Source organism: Anguilla anguilla, chromosome 6 (assembly GCF_013347855.1).
Source record: "Anguilla anguilla isolate fAngAng1 chromosome 6, fAngAng1.pri, whole genome shotgun sequence".
In the NCBI taxonomy this organism is placed as follows: Eukaryota; Metazoa; Chordata; class Actinopteri; order Anguilliformes; family Anguillidae; genus Anguilla; species Anguilla anguilla.
Window position 1 is genome coordinate 33,549,520 of NC_049206.1, and position 16,888 is coordinate 33,566,407.

A 16,888-nucleotide genomic window follows, 5' to 3' on the forward strand; every position below is an offset into this window, starting at 1 on the left:
CGTGAAAATGTTTATTACCACAAATAACAAACAATAACAAATTGTGCAAAACAAACAAAAAGATAAAGTGCACTGTCCACCAGTTTCCTCTATCCAAGCCCATCTCCATTTATTTTTGACATATCTGGCAACTACGGTAACGGTTGCGTTTTCACCAGGTTTAATAAATTTCGTTTCCATTCTTCACCATTCTTGTGCGCATGATGTTGATGACGACTGGACGTGATTGGATACCTAGGCTACTGTTATACGCTCAAAGCTAACAAAATATACGCACACAAACGGAAGATATTAGAGATACTTTGGTGGTATAAGATGCTAAAAACATAGCCTAAGCCTAGCGAGCTGTAGGCTACAAGCCAGATGGATGACGGCTGTGGCACATATCGCGACCCGTTTCAGAAAGACAAGAACACCAAATCTAATCGTTTCTAAATGTGAATCCTCACGTTAACTTCAAAGGTCCAAATGGCAGAAAAATAAATTATCTACACATCCTTTCCTCAATCGGAAACCGTAGTCTGGTAATTGTATCCAAGTCCAAGCACAACTTTCAAAGCCATAAAGAATATCCAATACGCCTATCTTTCAAACTTTTCAACGCTCGTTCCTCCGTTGGTCTCTAAACAGCATATGCGGCATAGGACTACTGTTTCCAAACGATTACCAAATTAGTCCAAAAGATGGCGACGATGAAATGAAAACAAAACGAATAGCATATTCATACTGCAGTGCTTTTTAAAGGCAGCGCAGTCACATGCATTATTGAGCTGACACTTCGCTGAGCCACAGTGTAAACGAAGGAAGTAGGTCCACATTATTAATACAAAATATAGGGTTCCTTATGGCTGTATACATACATATACAGCCATATTCTTGCTTATGCGACAGTTAAAAAAATACGCAAGAATATTTTCCATAGACATAATTTATTTTCGAATCTAAAATGGCCCCGCGCCGGAATTCCGGCACAGTGCCGGAGAACTTTAAGCCCTGCTTAACACAGGAAATGCATGGTAACATGAAATGTGTGTAGTTGTGAAAAATTGAGTTTTAATGTCTTTAGCCTAGATGTATGTAAACCTTTGGCCTCAACTGTATGTGAATGCTTACATTTATTTTCACGTTTAAGTTAATATTAATAGAATCCAGGCAAGTATCTTGACCCTGGTACTCAGACCTGTTGGTGTCACGGGCCACATCTTCATAGACGCTCTGGACCCCGATCTCCAGCCGGGTACACCCGTATCCCAACATGTCGCTCAGGTGCCGCTTCAGGCAGTAGTCTGGGCGAGTCTCTATGGTGATCCCCACGCACTTGGTGTTGCTTTGTTCAGAGTACCTGTGGGGCAATTCAGTCATATAAGTTAAGGGTTACCAAAAAGTGGGTAGAATGGGGGTGTATATTCCATTGTTTTCCCAATATTTCGAACAAAAATAAAACCATGATTTAGACATGCATACACGTACAACTGCATTAAAAAAACACCGGACTCTAGCCTATAGTGAGTAGCCTAATGACGCTTCTCCATTGACCAGCACAGCACAGTACAGGACAGCAAGCATTTGTATCCTACCCGTGCCGTGTTGCCTGTTGCGCTTCTCCATTACACAACAGACCCGTGAAGGTAGGAGGAGTCATGGGAGGAGTAAAGCGGAGCAAAATTAGATATGTCATACATTGTTAGAAAGCCTATACTCTCACCTACTGAATAAATTAATTGTCAATCAAGCCAGACTATACTAAAAAGGGCGACAACGCCGTTAACAACACGTGTGGTATTACGCAGTTATTTTGGAAGGTACCCAGGCATCACAAATGCGCGTATATTTCACAAACGGATTGTCCACGACAATATATGACCACTCAGTCTCAAAAGGGACATCTCTACGCGTAAAACCAATGGTAAGGTTGTATATTTATTCGATATTTAGTCCCAGGTATTGACTGTAGAATTCGCTAGTTAACGTTATTCTCTCTTGCTGTTCTGGTATTTAAAAAAGGCGGTTGCTGCCAGTGAACAAACTGAACATGGGATGACGTATTTGTGACGATTTCCATTGACCAGTCAACGGTCTGCAGTATCGAATTACAGCATGGATAGGACCTTTGGTACCTACCCCAGAACAGTAGCAAAATCGGCACAGGTACTTGCGGCCCGGCACGAGTCAGGTGGCAGTGGAGAAAGCAAAACAAAGCGGGAGCATGGATTCTGGCACGGCACGGCACGGCACGGTGGTGGAGAAGCGCCAAATATGAGTCAGCAATTAAAGATTTAATTCAGTCTGTATGGCAAAAGGGTGGTCATTTTAGTGATCTTGAGATTTAAAATTCTGGAAACCCCTACTCTTGGCAAGTGCATTGCCTGATTCCGTTTAAAAACAGCACTCAAATATGTACCCCCAATGAACACTGTAAGACAGCAGTGTGTAAATAATTTGTCTAAACAGTTAAAGACAACATATTAAACCACCGACAACACATAATAAAATTAAAGCCGCAAGCAGCGTTGGGAGGGGTCCAAGCATTGGCAAATTGCGCCCCCTATGGAGCGAATTTTAAATGGTTTTGTCCTCAAGATCATATAACTTCACCCAACATATCTACTGCATTGCCATGGATGTCTCCTAGCCGCTAGGTATAAAGGCCTTTACTATGTCGTAACACTAAAGGCTGTTTTATACTTCTGCATAGTACACGTAAAAATGGGTCTGTGTAGGGGTTGTGGGCAATGGGCGGCATGTGCGATGGTTGCAGACCACGGCCACGTTGAAAATGCAGACCTCCTCAAGAAATTAAAAGCACGTAGTTAGTAACCAGTGCCCGCATACACCGTAAAGAAGATGATTGGTTGACTGCTGACATGAGGTCACTGGCATACGGCTTTGACTAATAGGTTATAACAGTTGATTCACAAAACCGCTAGGCAACGTTAAATATGCGACTAAAAGCGCTTTTGTCAGGTGAATGTCTTCGTTGCAACAAGTTACATCTAGATGAGCATTTTTGTGGTCATTGGTCCAGAATTTAGTAGGTCTGAAAATATGAATGAAGGTGTTGTCTTTTGAACTATAACGGTCACTAACAAAATCTAATTAGCCTACGTGGCCTGCGCAACCTGTGCAATATGCCGCACAAATGATTTGGCCCTTCGCGAGTGCCGCACATAACAGAAACTATGCAGACTACACATAGTATAAAAGTATAAAACAGCATTTAGATGGTCCGGTGTGTATGTAGAGCTGCAGCGCTTCCATTACAGCCATTTTTTTTTTTTTTTTTCGCGCCGCAACTAAAATAGGCGTCAGACACATATTCCAATCCATTGCTCAGCTTAGCAGAGAATGCACATTTCAGAGCACCTCAGGGACAGATAGAATAATAACAAATAAATACACATTTCAAATAATATATACGACATTGAGAAAAAACTAAACAAAAGACGAAATATCAACTCGCGACCAGTGTGCTGCGCGCAGAGTAGCCTACCGTATTATGTATTTAGACAGAGGCAGATAAGAAAATTTTCGGTTACGCTGACCTATAAAATGCTATTCCAAAAGCAAAATCAGACATGTTATACATCGTTAGAAAGCTAATACTCTCACCTACTGAATCAATGAATGGTCAATCAAGCCAAATTGTACTACAAAGGGCGACAACGCCGTAAGCAACAAGTGTGGTATTACGCACAGCTATTTTTGATGGTAGCCTACCCAGGGATCACGAATGCGCGTATATTTCACAAACGGATTATCCAAGACAATATATGACCACTCAGTCGCAAAAGGGACATCTCTACGCGTAAAACCAATGGTAAGATTGTATATTTATTCAATGTTTAGTCCCAGATATTGACTGTAGAATGACACAGTATAATTTTAAAAAACTTAGTCTCGTTTATTTTGTTATTCAGTGAGAAGCGTTTTCACTGCTGTATTGGCATATTTTAGGGCTAATGTCGGGTTTATCTTGTTGCTACGGAATATTGCATTACATTACATTACAGGCATTTGGCAGACGCTCCTATCCAGAGCGACATACAACAAAGTGTTTAACCATAACCAGGAACAAGTGTGTCGAAAACCCTAGAGGGCAGTAGCCTACCGTTCCAAGTGCAGGGAACAAAACGCATAGTTCAACTTGGACCCTGTAGGTTAAACTGATTAACACTAACACAAACAAGAACAGCAACAACGCAGTCTATGCAAAAATACAAGCAATAGTTAAGACGAGTGCATTAACTAAGTCACCTACGAAACAACTACCTAGTTACAACCCTAAGCTTAACGTCAATTTAGAGATTAAATTGAGAATAGTACACGATTTCTCTCAGCATAATGACGGATTCAAAGACTAAACGAACTCACCCGATATTGTCTTTGAATGGATCCATGCCAAAGAAAAGTAATGATTCATCCTCTCAAAAAGATTTTACTAACAAACTTTTAGTAGCAAAAAACGAAATACCAACTCACCATCCATGCTACCTACGCGCAGAGTACCGCATTATTTATTTAGACATTGGCAGAGTACAGCATAAATTGCGTCTTTTGTTTATATTCAATATTAGTAATTGCAGCGAGAAACTGCAGCTGTAGACACAAGATAGTGTGTTATGTTATGGCAGCAACGAAACGAAGCGGACTGCATATGTATTACCGTCATTGTTTTATTATACCAGCGTGTTTTCACGCGTTTGCACAGGAACTCAAAACCTACCAATAAAATGGTTTAGCTATTTGTCAGCATAATGACAGATTTAAAGACTAATCGAACTCACCCGATACTGTCTTCAAATGGATCCATGCCAAAAAAAAGTAATTATTCATCCTCTCAAAAAGCTTTTACTAACAAACTCTTGGTAGCCTAGCATGCACTCTGGCTGGCACTGTCTTCTATTGCTTCCCCGACGTTCAGGCCCTCCCCTCGCTGATAAAAACTAGACTCTACGGTGTCGGATTACTTGCGTCGCCATGGATGTCGCTTGTCGTAAAGAAGTTTACTAGATGTCGTAACACTTAGATTGGGAGCTCCAGCTCTTCCGCACCCCACCTAATAAAAAGGTCCAAATGGCGGGCAAACAATATGGCGGACATAGGTGGTCCCAAAAGCAGATGCATCGGTCGATGAAGTTTTGTGTTGATCTGACTTACGGTGTGGGAGTTATGACCTTTTAAAGTATGACCCTTTGTTATAGCGCCACCATCTGGCCGACATAGGTGATTTTTAGTGCCTGAGTAGTGGGGGGGCCATAGAAACCCACCCACCAAATTTGGTTGGTGTACAACTTGTGGTTGCTGAGCCTCAGACATTTAGGCGGAGAAAACTTCCACGCCCCAACTAAAAAGTCTAAATGGCGGGCAAACAATATGGCGGACATAGGTGGTGCTAATGGCAAAGTTGTAGAGCACATTCAGATGAATCGGTCGATGAAGTTTTGTGTTGATCTGACTTACGGTGTGGGAGTTATGACCTTTTAAACAGGACCCTTTTGTTATAGCGCCACCATCTGGCCGACATAGGTGATTTGTAGTGCCTGAGTAGTGGGGGGCCATAGGAATCCACCCACCAAATTCGGTTGGTGTACAACTTATGGTTGCTGAGCCTCAGACACTTTTAGCGGAGAAAAATAATAAGAATTAAAGCCGCAAGCGGCGTTGGGAGGGGTCCAAGCATTGGCACTATCGCGCCCCCTATGGAGCGATTTTAAAATAGCTTTGTCCTCATGATCATATGCCTTCACCCAACATATCTACTGAATATCATGATGATCGTATAAAATATTGATGACTTATGGCCAATTTTGTGCTAAGAGACGCTGTCGGATGACTTAGTTAAGTCGCCATGGATGTGTCCTGGCCGCTTCCCGTAAAGGCCTTTACTATGTCGTAACACTTAGATGGTCCGGCGTGTACGCACAGCTGCAGTGTTTCTGCGCCGCAACTAAAAAAGGCGTCACATTAGCATTGTCACGATACCAAAATTTTGACTTTGATACTGATACCAGGTTTAGTAGCATGATACTCAATACTGAAATGATACTTGAAACTTAAACCATGCTGATTCGATACTCGGTACCTAACGATAATGAAATTACCTTAATAGATCAGAAACGTAATGTCCACAAGGGTTGACCTCATTTTCGAATTCACGGTTTATTAAAAACCTGGTTTATTAACAACCGTTAAATTGAAGCCTGTTCAACATATTAATAAGCATAGGCCTATAGTGTTACAACACTAAACAACAGAAAAATACATTAAATATATTTCAGAAATTTAACAATTGTAAACTAAATAATCTTTAAACAGGCATTTCACTTTTAAATAGATCTAAGAACAGCATATTTTAATAACAATTCAGCATCTTCCTATAATAAAATATTTACAGATTAGAACAGCTATTGCTACTGAAGTGAACTGAGTCTAAGCTTGTGCTGTATTAACCACGAAAAATGCACAAGCGCAGGTCACCTCACTTGCCAACCTTAGTTGCTACTGCCACCTAGCGAAGAGTGTGACAAATTACACGTATCATCCTGTAAATCAGTAATGCGGGAGACAATTTTCCCTGGCTTTTACATTTGACTCAAAACTACCGAACGTCGGAATATTCTAATACAGAACCGTTTCTTTGTTTTTTTTTTTAAGTACCGACAGTGCTGACGTTTTGATATACCGTGCAACACTACGTCAGACACATATTCCAATCCATTGCTCAGCTTAGCAGAGAATGCACATTTCAGAGCGCCTCAGAGACAGATAGAATAATAATACACATTTCAAATAATAGATAGGACATTGAGAAAAAACGAAACAGAAGATGAAATATCAAATCGCGACCTGCGTGCTGCTCGCAGAATAGCCTACTGTATTATGTATTTAGACACTGGCAGATAAAAACATTTTCGGGTACGCTGAGCCATAAAACGCTATTCTAAAAGCAAAATCAGACATGTAATACATCGTTAGAAAGCTTATACTCTCACCTACTGAATACATGCATTGGCAATCAAGCCAAATTGTACTAAAAAGGGCGACAACGCTGTAAGCAACAGGTGTGGTATTACGCACAGCTATTTATGAAGATAGCCGACCCAGGCGTCACAGATGCGCGTATTTTTCACAAACGGATTGTCCAAGACAATATATGACCACTCATTCGCAAAAGGGACATCTACGCGTAAAACCAAAGGTAAGATTGTGTATTTATTAAATGTTTAGTCCCAGATATTGACTGTAGAATGACATGGTATAATTTTTAAAAAATTGTCTCGTTTATTTCGTTATTCAGTGAGCAGCGTTTTCACTGCTGTATTGGCATATTTTAGGGCTAATGTCGGGTTTATCTTGTTGCTACGGAATATTGCATTACATTACATTACAGGCATTTGGCAGACGCTCCTATCCAGAGCGACATACAACAAAGTGTTTAACCATAACCAGGAACAAGTGTGTCGAAAACCCTAGAGGGCAGTAGCCTACCGTTCCAAGTGCAGGGAACAAAACGCATAGTTCAACTTGGACCCTGTAGGTTAAACTGATTAACACTAACACAAACAAGAACAGCAACAACGCAGTCTATGCAAAAATACAAGCAATAGTTAAGACGAGTTAAGTCACCTACGAAACAACTACCTAGTTACAACCCTAAACTTTCAGTCAATTTAGAGATTAAATTGAGAATAAGATTTCTCTCAGCATAATGACGGATTTAAAGACTAAACGAACTCACCCGATATTGTCTTCAAATGGACCGTATTATTTCATTGGCAGACTACAGCATGAATTGCGTCTTTTGTTTATATTCAATATTAGAAATTGCTGCGAGAAACTGCAGCTGTAGACACAAGATAGTTTGTTATGTTATGTTAGCAACGGAACGAAGCGGACTATACATGTATTGCCATCATTGTTTTATTATACCAGCGTGTTTTCGCGCATGTGCACAGAAACTGAAAACCTACCATTAAAATGGTTTAGCAATTTCTCAGCATAATGACAGATTTAAAGACTAAACAAACTCACCGAGTTGGATCCATGCCAAAGAAAAGTAATTATTCATCACTTTAATAGCCTAGCATGCACTCTGGCTGGCACTGTCTTTCATTCCCCGACGTTCAGACCCTCCCCTCACTGATAAAAACTAGACCCTACGGTGTCGGATTACTTGCGTCGCCATGGATGTCACTTGCCGTAAAGAAGTTTACTAGATGTCGTAACACTTAGATTTGGAGCTCCAGCTCTTCCGCACCCCAACTAATAAAAAAGTCCAAATGGCGGGCAAACAATATGGCAGACATAGGTTCTCCCAATGGCAAAGTTGTAGAGCACATTTACATGCATCGGTCGATGAGGTTTTGTGTTGATCTGATTTACGGTGTGGGAGTAATGACCTTTTAAAGAATGACCCTTTGTTATAGCGCCACCATCTGGCCGACATAGGTGATTTTTAGTGTCTGAGTAGTGGGGGGCCATAGGAACCCACCTGCCAAATTTGGTTGCTCCAGGACTTATGGTTGCTGAGCCTCAGACACTTTTAACGGAGAAAAATAATAATAAGAATAATAATCTGAACAAAAACAATAGGGTTCCACCAGCTTCGCTGCTTGGACCCCTAATAATCCTGACAAAAACAATAGGGTTCCACCAGCTTCGCTGCTTGGACCCCTAATAATCTGAACAAAAACAATAGGGTTCCACCAGCTTCGCTGCTTGGACCCCTAATAATAATAATCCAAACAGATACAATAGGGTTCCACCAGCTTCGCTGCTTGGACCCCTAATAATCCGAACAGATACAATAGGGTTCTACCAGCTTCGCTGCTTGGACCCCTAATAATAATAATCCTAACAGATACAATAGGGTTCCACCAGCTTCGCTGCTTGGACCCCTAATAATAATAATCCTAACAAATACAATAGGGTTCCACCAGCTTCGCTGCTTGGACCCCTAATAATCCTAACAGATACGATAACTATGTTCATCATTCGCAATCTTGTCAGTTTTCAGAGACCAGGGTTTTTCCTGGATTGAAATTTCTTAGGCAGGCTGCCTAATTGTTTATTCAAGCCTTTCTACAGGAGAAATCACACGCAAAAAAACTTGCATGTTTTCAATTTAGCAGGGTACTTACTTAAGACTGGTCATGTACAGCTGCAGAGAGTACAGAGCTAAATGAAAAAGCACAGCTGCAATGAGTGCAGAGCTAAGTAAAAGAGCACAGCTGCAGTGAGTGCACAGCTAAGTAAAAGAGCACAGCTGCAGTGAGTGCACAGCTAAAGCCGCGTTTCCACCCAAAGTACCCAGAACTTTTAGTCCCAGGAACTACTTTTCAAGGAACTAAAAGGTTCCTTCAGCCCATTTTTGTCTGCGTTTCCACCGCGGTCTAAAGACCCGCAAAGATTAGGCAAATTAGTCCGCTGACATATGAAAAAGCGACGTCGTTGGTCCATCTGTCGTATGATATCTTCAGTAACTCCATACTACCACCAAAGTAGCCTACATTACAGCCCGGAGGGGTTTATTCCACTTATACAACGGGTTACCAACAATGAGTATATATGGTTACTTTAGTATTTATTGATTTTTATCCACTTAATCACCGGAAATTGAAATATTCCTCCACAGCCATTTGGGCATATTATTTTACCGTTGTCAAGCAAAACTCTCGTTGGCAGTTCGACTTGGACCATTGTTATGCAACAAACAGGATATAACAGGCCAATATACAGATTGTAACTGTTTTATATATCATCTCAAACACATTCTTTATGTTTTTATGCGAAAATTCCCTTTCATGTCTTGACATCTGAGGCAACAGAATGCATTCACATTCCACAAATAACTACTAACAACATTTACAGCATAAAACATGCACACGTCGTAAACAATTTGCTGTTGAATTGATTAATTCGACTCTCATCGTCATTTCCATATAATCGCAAAATGACAAGAATATATAGAATGAAAACTCGGACTTCCGTGAAAATTTAAATTAATATTGCAGTGGTACAGCCACCGTTTGCTTTGCCCTCCAGATGCGAACCATGCACCGTAAGTCCATAGTCTTCCTGGTCTTTTTGTGGAATTGAAGAATTGCAGAGTTAAAGTATGGCAGTTTGAAAAAGCAAAAGGGACAATTACTAGAATTAACCTGTTATTTTACCCTGACAAAAAGTGCAGAAGGTGACTTTCTCCGGTTTGCTTTTACTGTATCCCCAATGTAAATTACGCAGAACTACCGCATACCTCACATAACTGTGTCAAACGGTTTGAGTCTATTATAACAGGCTAACAAAGAAAATCCGGATTAAAATATTCAGCAACCGAATTAAACCGTTTGAATGTTTTGGTACATAATATGCTGTCCCAGCACGAATGCTTAATATTTTATAAAACAGGCTTAATGCTAAAGCAAGAAAAGAACAGAAAAGCATGGTAAATGGACTGCATTTATATAGCGCTTTTATCCAAAGTGCTTTACAATTGATACTTCGCATTCACCAGAGCAAATAGGGTTAGGTGTCTTCCTCAGGGACACTTTGACATGCCCAGGGCAGGGGATCGAACGGCAACCCTCCATCTGCCAGACAACCGCTCTTACCTCCCGAGCTATGTCGCCCCTATAGCACAGAGCACAAGTTATAATCCATTTTTATTTTTTCATCTGTTCCAAGATGTTAGCAGGCTATAACCAAAAGTAGGCTACTGCGCCGCATAACATAACCATTTGAATTCAAGTTATTATTATGAAAATAATAAATCGGTTTGCGGCTGCAGATTTTTAAAAATGGCGGTTGAAATAAAATTCTGCAAGTACTCGTCCAATCAGAAATGTTCGTGCTTGCACCGACCCCCAAAGTTCCTGTACTTTTGGAAAGTACTACCCCCCGAGCAGGGACTTTTTGGGGGGTAAAATCATAGCCTGCGTCCCAAACCGCAGACTTCCATGCTCCACACTACCGTGTTCCGGAATACGCACTCCAGACAATGCTTGGGACTACGCACTCCGAACCATGGAAGTGCGGAAGCACGGAGAAACAGTTAAAAGAGTGGGATGCACTTCGTGACAACATTAAACACATAACCTTTAACCTTTGCCGTAACTATCGGTAAAATTGTGGTAATAAACCTGAGGGGAATAACGCGAGAGAATGAGAGGACATATTATCGACCATCTGAAATGCTACCGCATTTATTTCATATTTATTCAAGCGGACTGGATGCAGTTACCTATTTAAATGCAAGTCCTGTAAAAATTACACATAACCGTCTAAATGGAAAAAACCCAACTTAATACATATACATTTTAGTTATATTGATACGACCTTTTTTACAATATCAACTGTTATAGACAAATTAATTCCTTAATCGCGACCATTAAGTAGGCCTACATTGGTGCAAATGTCGCTTCACAGTTTCCAACTGTTTCCCTAATGGCTATTTTGCTTCCTGCGACTTGGGTTACAACTGTGAATATGTAACGGAAATGCTAGTAGGGACCAGCCTTTTTCATATTAAACTGAAATGCACAAGACAGGACACTTCTACAATATGATCTCAAGTAAATACAAGCTCCATTAATCTCTATGGGGTGGTCGATACACGTCCCCTTAGCAACTAAAGCTAGCACTGAGCGACCGCTGACATATTTGCCTACACAGAAAAAAATCACTAAAGTACTGAAAAAAATTACCTCCGGAGGATAACAAGGACGTTTTTTTTCTACATAACTAGGTACAGGTTGTTGCCTATATTTCGCCTATTTTATATAGACTACAGTTGCAAATCTGTTTATGTTTTCCTGTGTACCAAACTATCATAAAGCTAGCTGGCATTCAAAACTCGTTTCAGAGGGTCTTAGAAAGACGTTATGTATACACTGCGCGACCACACCATTTAAAATGCAAGACAGTTCTAGGGAGATTAATTTGATTGACTTATGGTTTCATGCAGTTTTATTAAATAATGTAATGACAAAAATGACCAAAATTGGTTCTAATTGTATGGTCTAAAACGAGAAGGAACTATTTTTTCTTGATAGCATCATTGTTTTCATAGAATTAACGACCAGAGGTTTTTGCTTAACAACGGTGCAAATAGAACTGCTAACCAGAGCTTTTGCATAACAACGGTCCAAATAAAACTCAGGGTTTCCCCCAGAAAAGTTGTTAGGCCCGGTGGCAAGTATTTTTTGACAGGGGCCGGCGGCCCGTCGATCAAGTGTCTTTTTTGATGGGGGCCCGGCGCGGGCCAGTGACAGACTGATGGCAGCATTAAGGTAGGGTCCTATAGTTCCTGTGATAACAGAATCACGGACGGAATCGCGGAATTGAGAATTTAAAAAAGCTATAACACAGATTCTATAGGGCCCTACATTTAGTCAGTGCTAAAAGCTGACTGGAGATTTGAAAATATAACTACGTAATGTGAATGTTGTTATAAATAAGTCATTTATTGAACACACATTTTAAAACATCAACAACTATTTACAGCATAGCATAGTCTTACAAAGAATCTGACAACAATGTACAGACTTGGAATGCTGTGTTTTCAACAACAACAAAAGAAATTAAATTAAATTAAAATAAATAATATCAAAGTTTTTGCACTCTACAAAAAACTTGAAAAAAGTCCTGATTGGCTACTGATTCTTACAGCCTTGGAATGCTGGGCACATTTCAATAACAACAAAAGAAATTAAAATAAATAATATCAAAGTTTTTGCACTCTACAAAAAACTAGTATTCAAGTCCTGATTGGCTGCTGAATCTTACAACAAGCCTTGGAATGCTGGGCACATTTAAATAGGAATGGGGATCGCAAACCGGTTCCAAGTTGTCCTATTCATTGGAATCGTATGGCTCCGAGCTTATCGATTCCACTTATCGAAGCCAGCATGTTCTTACGACAGCTGCGCATTGCAAAACAATGATGTAAGCCTTGGGGGAGGCACGCACGCAGGCAGTCTCTTTCAGGTGTTTGTTTTGGACGGCAGCTGTCACAACAAATTTGATCTGGGCTGCCAGCCTTGATACATTCTGTTGCGATAAAGATTCTAAGACAACTAAGCAATTTCTCTGGATTAACGAGTTATTTTCTAGCCTGAAATGCCATTGTATTACTAAATGGCTACACATGTCATGTAACGTGAAAGTAGTTGGCTATCTCCCTGGATATGAAGTAAATGTTTTTACCAATAAATAATAAAAATAAATGCGATTTTATCCATGGAAATAGCTATACAAAAAGGAAAAAAAATGTCGGGTTTGCGATTGCCGTCGTAGATGTCAGAAGGAAATGTCACTGACAAAAAAAAAGTTTGCTCTCTTTGCAGTGGTTTGGGCTGGAAACGAGCTGTAAGGGCGGGATATGCACAACACTGCCTACTGATTGGCTACTGAATCTTACAACAATGTACAGCCTTGGAATGCTGGGCACATTTCAACAACAACAAAATATCTATGTATCTGTGTTACTGTTTGGCTAGCTAGCTAAGTTAGCTAAACGACAAATGTTGTCGTGCACATCAATGTCATCAAGCTAACGTTATTAATAAACAAGTGAAGTCGTTATTACGATGGCGATTAATAAATCATGTAATGTTACAATGTATCAAACGTTACATTCATGCTACTAGTTTAACGTTACCTACACAGTACTTAAGTTAATATAAAAATAATGTACTTACCGATGAGATAAAGTTGTAACACAGTTTGTAACGAGGTTAGTTAGCCTACTAAAGAAATGGTGCCTTGCTAGGTACCGTTAGCTTGTGATAGTTGGAAGCATCAAGTGTTGAACGTCACTCTATGCACAATGAGGGTAAAGAACAGACCTGCTGTTTTCCTATAGTGCGTTCACGTTTTAACCAACCGAGCCGCCCCACTGTAACTGTAGTTTAAAAAACATCTTAAAAATACATTAAAAAAAAAAAAAAATCCCCGATGCTTAGGCCCGGCGGGGGGTCAATTTAGGCCCGGCGGGCCACCGGGCTTGCAATACACTGGCGGAAACCCTGGAACTACCAACCGGAGTTTTACTTGACAACGGTATAGCCGCTACACTCTCATTCATGGGCTCTCACTTTGTTCCACTCGGAAGCGGCTGAGTCACGTGCGACGCCTAGTGGTAAAATTCGGTATTACCAGTCCGGTCCGGCATTTGGCTTAATATCAAACCGGTTCGAAAATTTTTACATTGGCCCAACCCTACTGTCAACCCCATAATAAAGTTGCCATTTCATTGTAAACAGTCGTGTCTGTTTTTTTTTTTCATTATTTTCACGCTGTATACAAACTGTGTGCGAACAACTGGGACCTCAGTTAGGCAACAGATATGGAGCCTGTCATGTCTGTAGTGGCTACTCCATAGGCGGGGGGTGCATTTCAACTTAAATGAAAAGAAGATGGGCAGTGGCGAGGATAAGACAGCAGTTTATAATTCAAAACGGGACCCGACAATCAGCACCGATGTTGTCAATATAGCTCGCTACACTCGTTAAAACTACATATCTTTAAACTAAAAAAAACTCATACTTTACATATTGCGTTATTCATTAAACTGTACCACTTTATTTAAACTCCTCACTGTGTACCATTTTCCTATCGCATGATTTCAGTTTCCAATCCGAGAGAGGCAGCGACCGCACTAGACTACTATCATCCGCCATTACCGTTGTTCTTGACATTTTTCTCAAAAGGAATTATGGGATTTTTCCCAGTCGGAGCATGCATGGATGTACACTTCAAATTTTGATCAAACGGAGTGTGCATCCGGGTACTTTATCCGTGCTCCGCACTACTGAACTTCGGTTTGGACTTGCACTCCAAGATGGAGGCATGCTCGCTATGCGCACTCGGAGCATGGAAGTATGCGGTTTGGGACACAGCCATAAATATAGAAACGTAGATACCGCATTGACTGCTTCGGCCCGTTGCTGCGATACGTCAACGTTGCCGCCATATTGGAGCGGGCAAGACTGGCCTGTAAACAAATACAAGTAAAAGAGGGAGCTGTGGGTTTTCTGGATAAAAAGCATTATAACTTTTACATTTCTCAACCGATTTCAATGAGCCGTTTTTATATTCAAGGGTTTATGATCTACGTGGAGTAGAAAAATAGTTTTGGAAAAAAAAAGTTTTTTTTTCTCCTCCACGTAGATCATAAACCCTTGAATATAAAAACGACTCACTGAAATTGGTTGGAAATGTAAACGTTAGCCATCTACAACTGTTCTACTGTCTAGCTAACTGGCTGTGGCTAGTCAGTAAGACAGCTCAAGAGCTAGCTTGTGAAACCTAATAGATATTTAGTCAGTTAGCTAACCAGAACTTCCCACTGCATTTCAGTCTTGCTAGCTCAGCGTAGCTTTTTTATAAGTAGACAACATATCTAGCTAACTAGCTAAAGTAACAGTCTTTCCGAATGCTTCTATAAAAATATCGACTGCCTTATTTATTACTTTTACTTGCAGAAATGTTATAAACTATATCAGAAATAGCCACGAGTCCTGTAGCTAGCCAGCAAAGCATTCAGTTTCACCTAATTTACACATGACATAACACAAGCTAACGCGCACGAATACCACACACACACAGACCCAAGCTTGTATTCTGTTCATATGTTTACTGTACTCATGCTTTGGCAATACGTATGCCAATAAAACTTATTTTAATTTGAGAGAAAGATGATGGCTAGCTAGTTAACATTATCTTTTGCTAGCTAATACAATGCTAACTGACGGTGAAGCCACTGTACATGACACCGCCTCCATTCATTTCGCATGAGAGGTGGCGGCGCACCCCCGCAAGGCATGTTCAAGGGTTTATGATCTACGTGGAGTAGAAAAGTTTTGAGAAAAAACTTTTTTTTTTCTCCTCCACGTAGATCATAAACCCTTGAATATAAAAACGACTCATTGAAATCGGTTGAGAAATGTGAACGTTATAGTGCTTTTTATCCAAAAAACCGCACCTCCCCCGTTTACTTGTATTTGTTTACAGACCAGTCTTGCCCGCTCCAATATGGCGGCGACGTTGACGTACAATCCAAAGACCAATGCGGCGTCTATGTATATATGTCTATGGGTAAAATAATCTCCCCGGAACTTAATTTAGAGCCTAGTCCCTGCAGTGGAAACACTGCAGTGAATGCACAGCTAAGTAAAAGAGCACAGCTGCACTGTGTGCACAGCGAAGTAATTAACGAAGTAATTAAATTTCAGAAGTCATTTTTGGGTTTATTTTTTTTGCAATAAATCAAATCATACATCATTTAAAAAAGTTATCTGTCCTTGATAAGTTAGTGTGGTTTAGAGCAGTGGAAACTTTTTACACTGTGTACCACCTCAAAATATTTGGCTCTCAAAGAACCACCATTATGACCGACATTAAAATACAGTAGAGTAGGCCTACCCTATTCAGCTATGCACAGTTCACGCAGGAGACTAATTTATTCCTAATAAGGAAATTGTTTATTGTTGACTGTTGTCAGCCACAGCCACGCTGTACACGGGTTGCACTAGAACTGGCACTTAAACTCTTACACATAACTCTCATACAACGCAAGGGGCAGCCCCTCACACACACACACACACAAACACACGCGCACACAGCAAGTGAGAACATTAAGAATTAAAGCCGCAAGCGGCGTTGGAAGGGGTCCAAGCATTGGCAGCATCGGGCCCGCTGTGGAGCGATTTTAAAATGGCTGTGTCCTCATGGTCATACGCCTTCACCCAACATATGTACTGAATATTGTGATGATCGTATAAATAATAGATGACTTATGGCCAATTTTGTGCTAAGAGACGCTGGCTGATGACTTAGTTGCGTCGCCATGGATGTGTCCTGACAGCTTCCCGTCAAGGCCTTGACTATG

The 16,888-nt window shown here is 40.6% G+C and overlaps 1 protein-coding gene across 2 annotated transcripts in view; it reads right to left on the reverse strand.

Moving 5' to 3' along the window:
* elp3 (elongator acetyltransferase complex subunit 3) overlaps positions 1-16,888 on the reverse strand; it is a 188,567-nt gene that overhangs the window by 102,354 nt on the left and 69,325 nt on the right. For both annotated transcript variants that reach the window (XM_035421321.1, XM_035421322.1), the window contains exon 8: positions 1,181-1,342. In XM_035421321.1, coding sequence (XP_035277212.1) covers positions 1,181-1,342 — 162 coding nt within the window. The remainder of the gene's footprint in view (positions 1-1,180; positions 1,343-16,888) is intronic.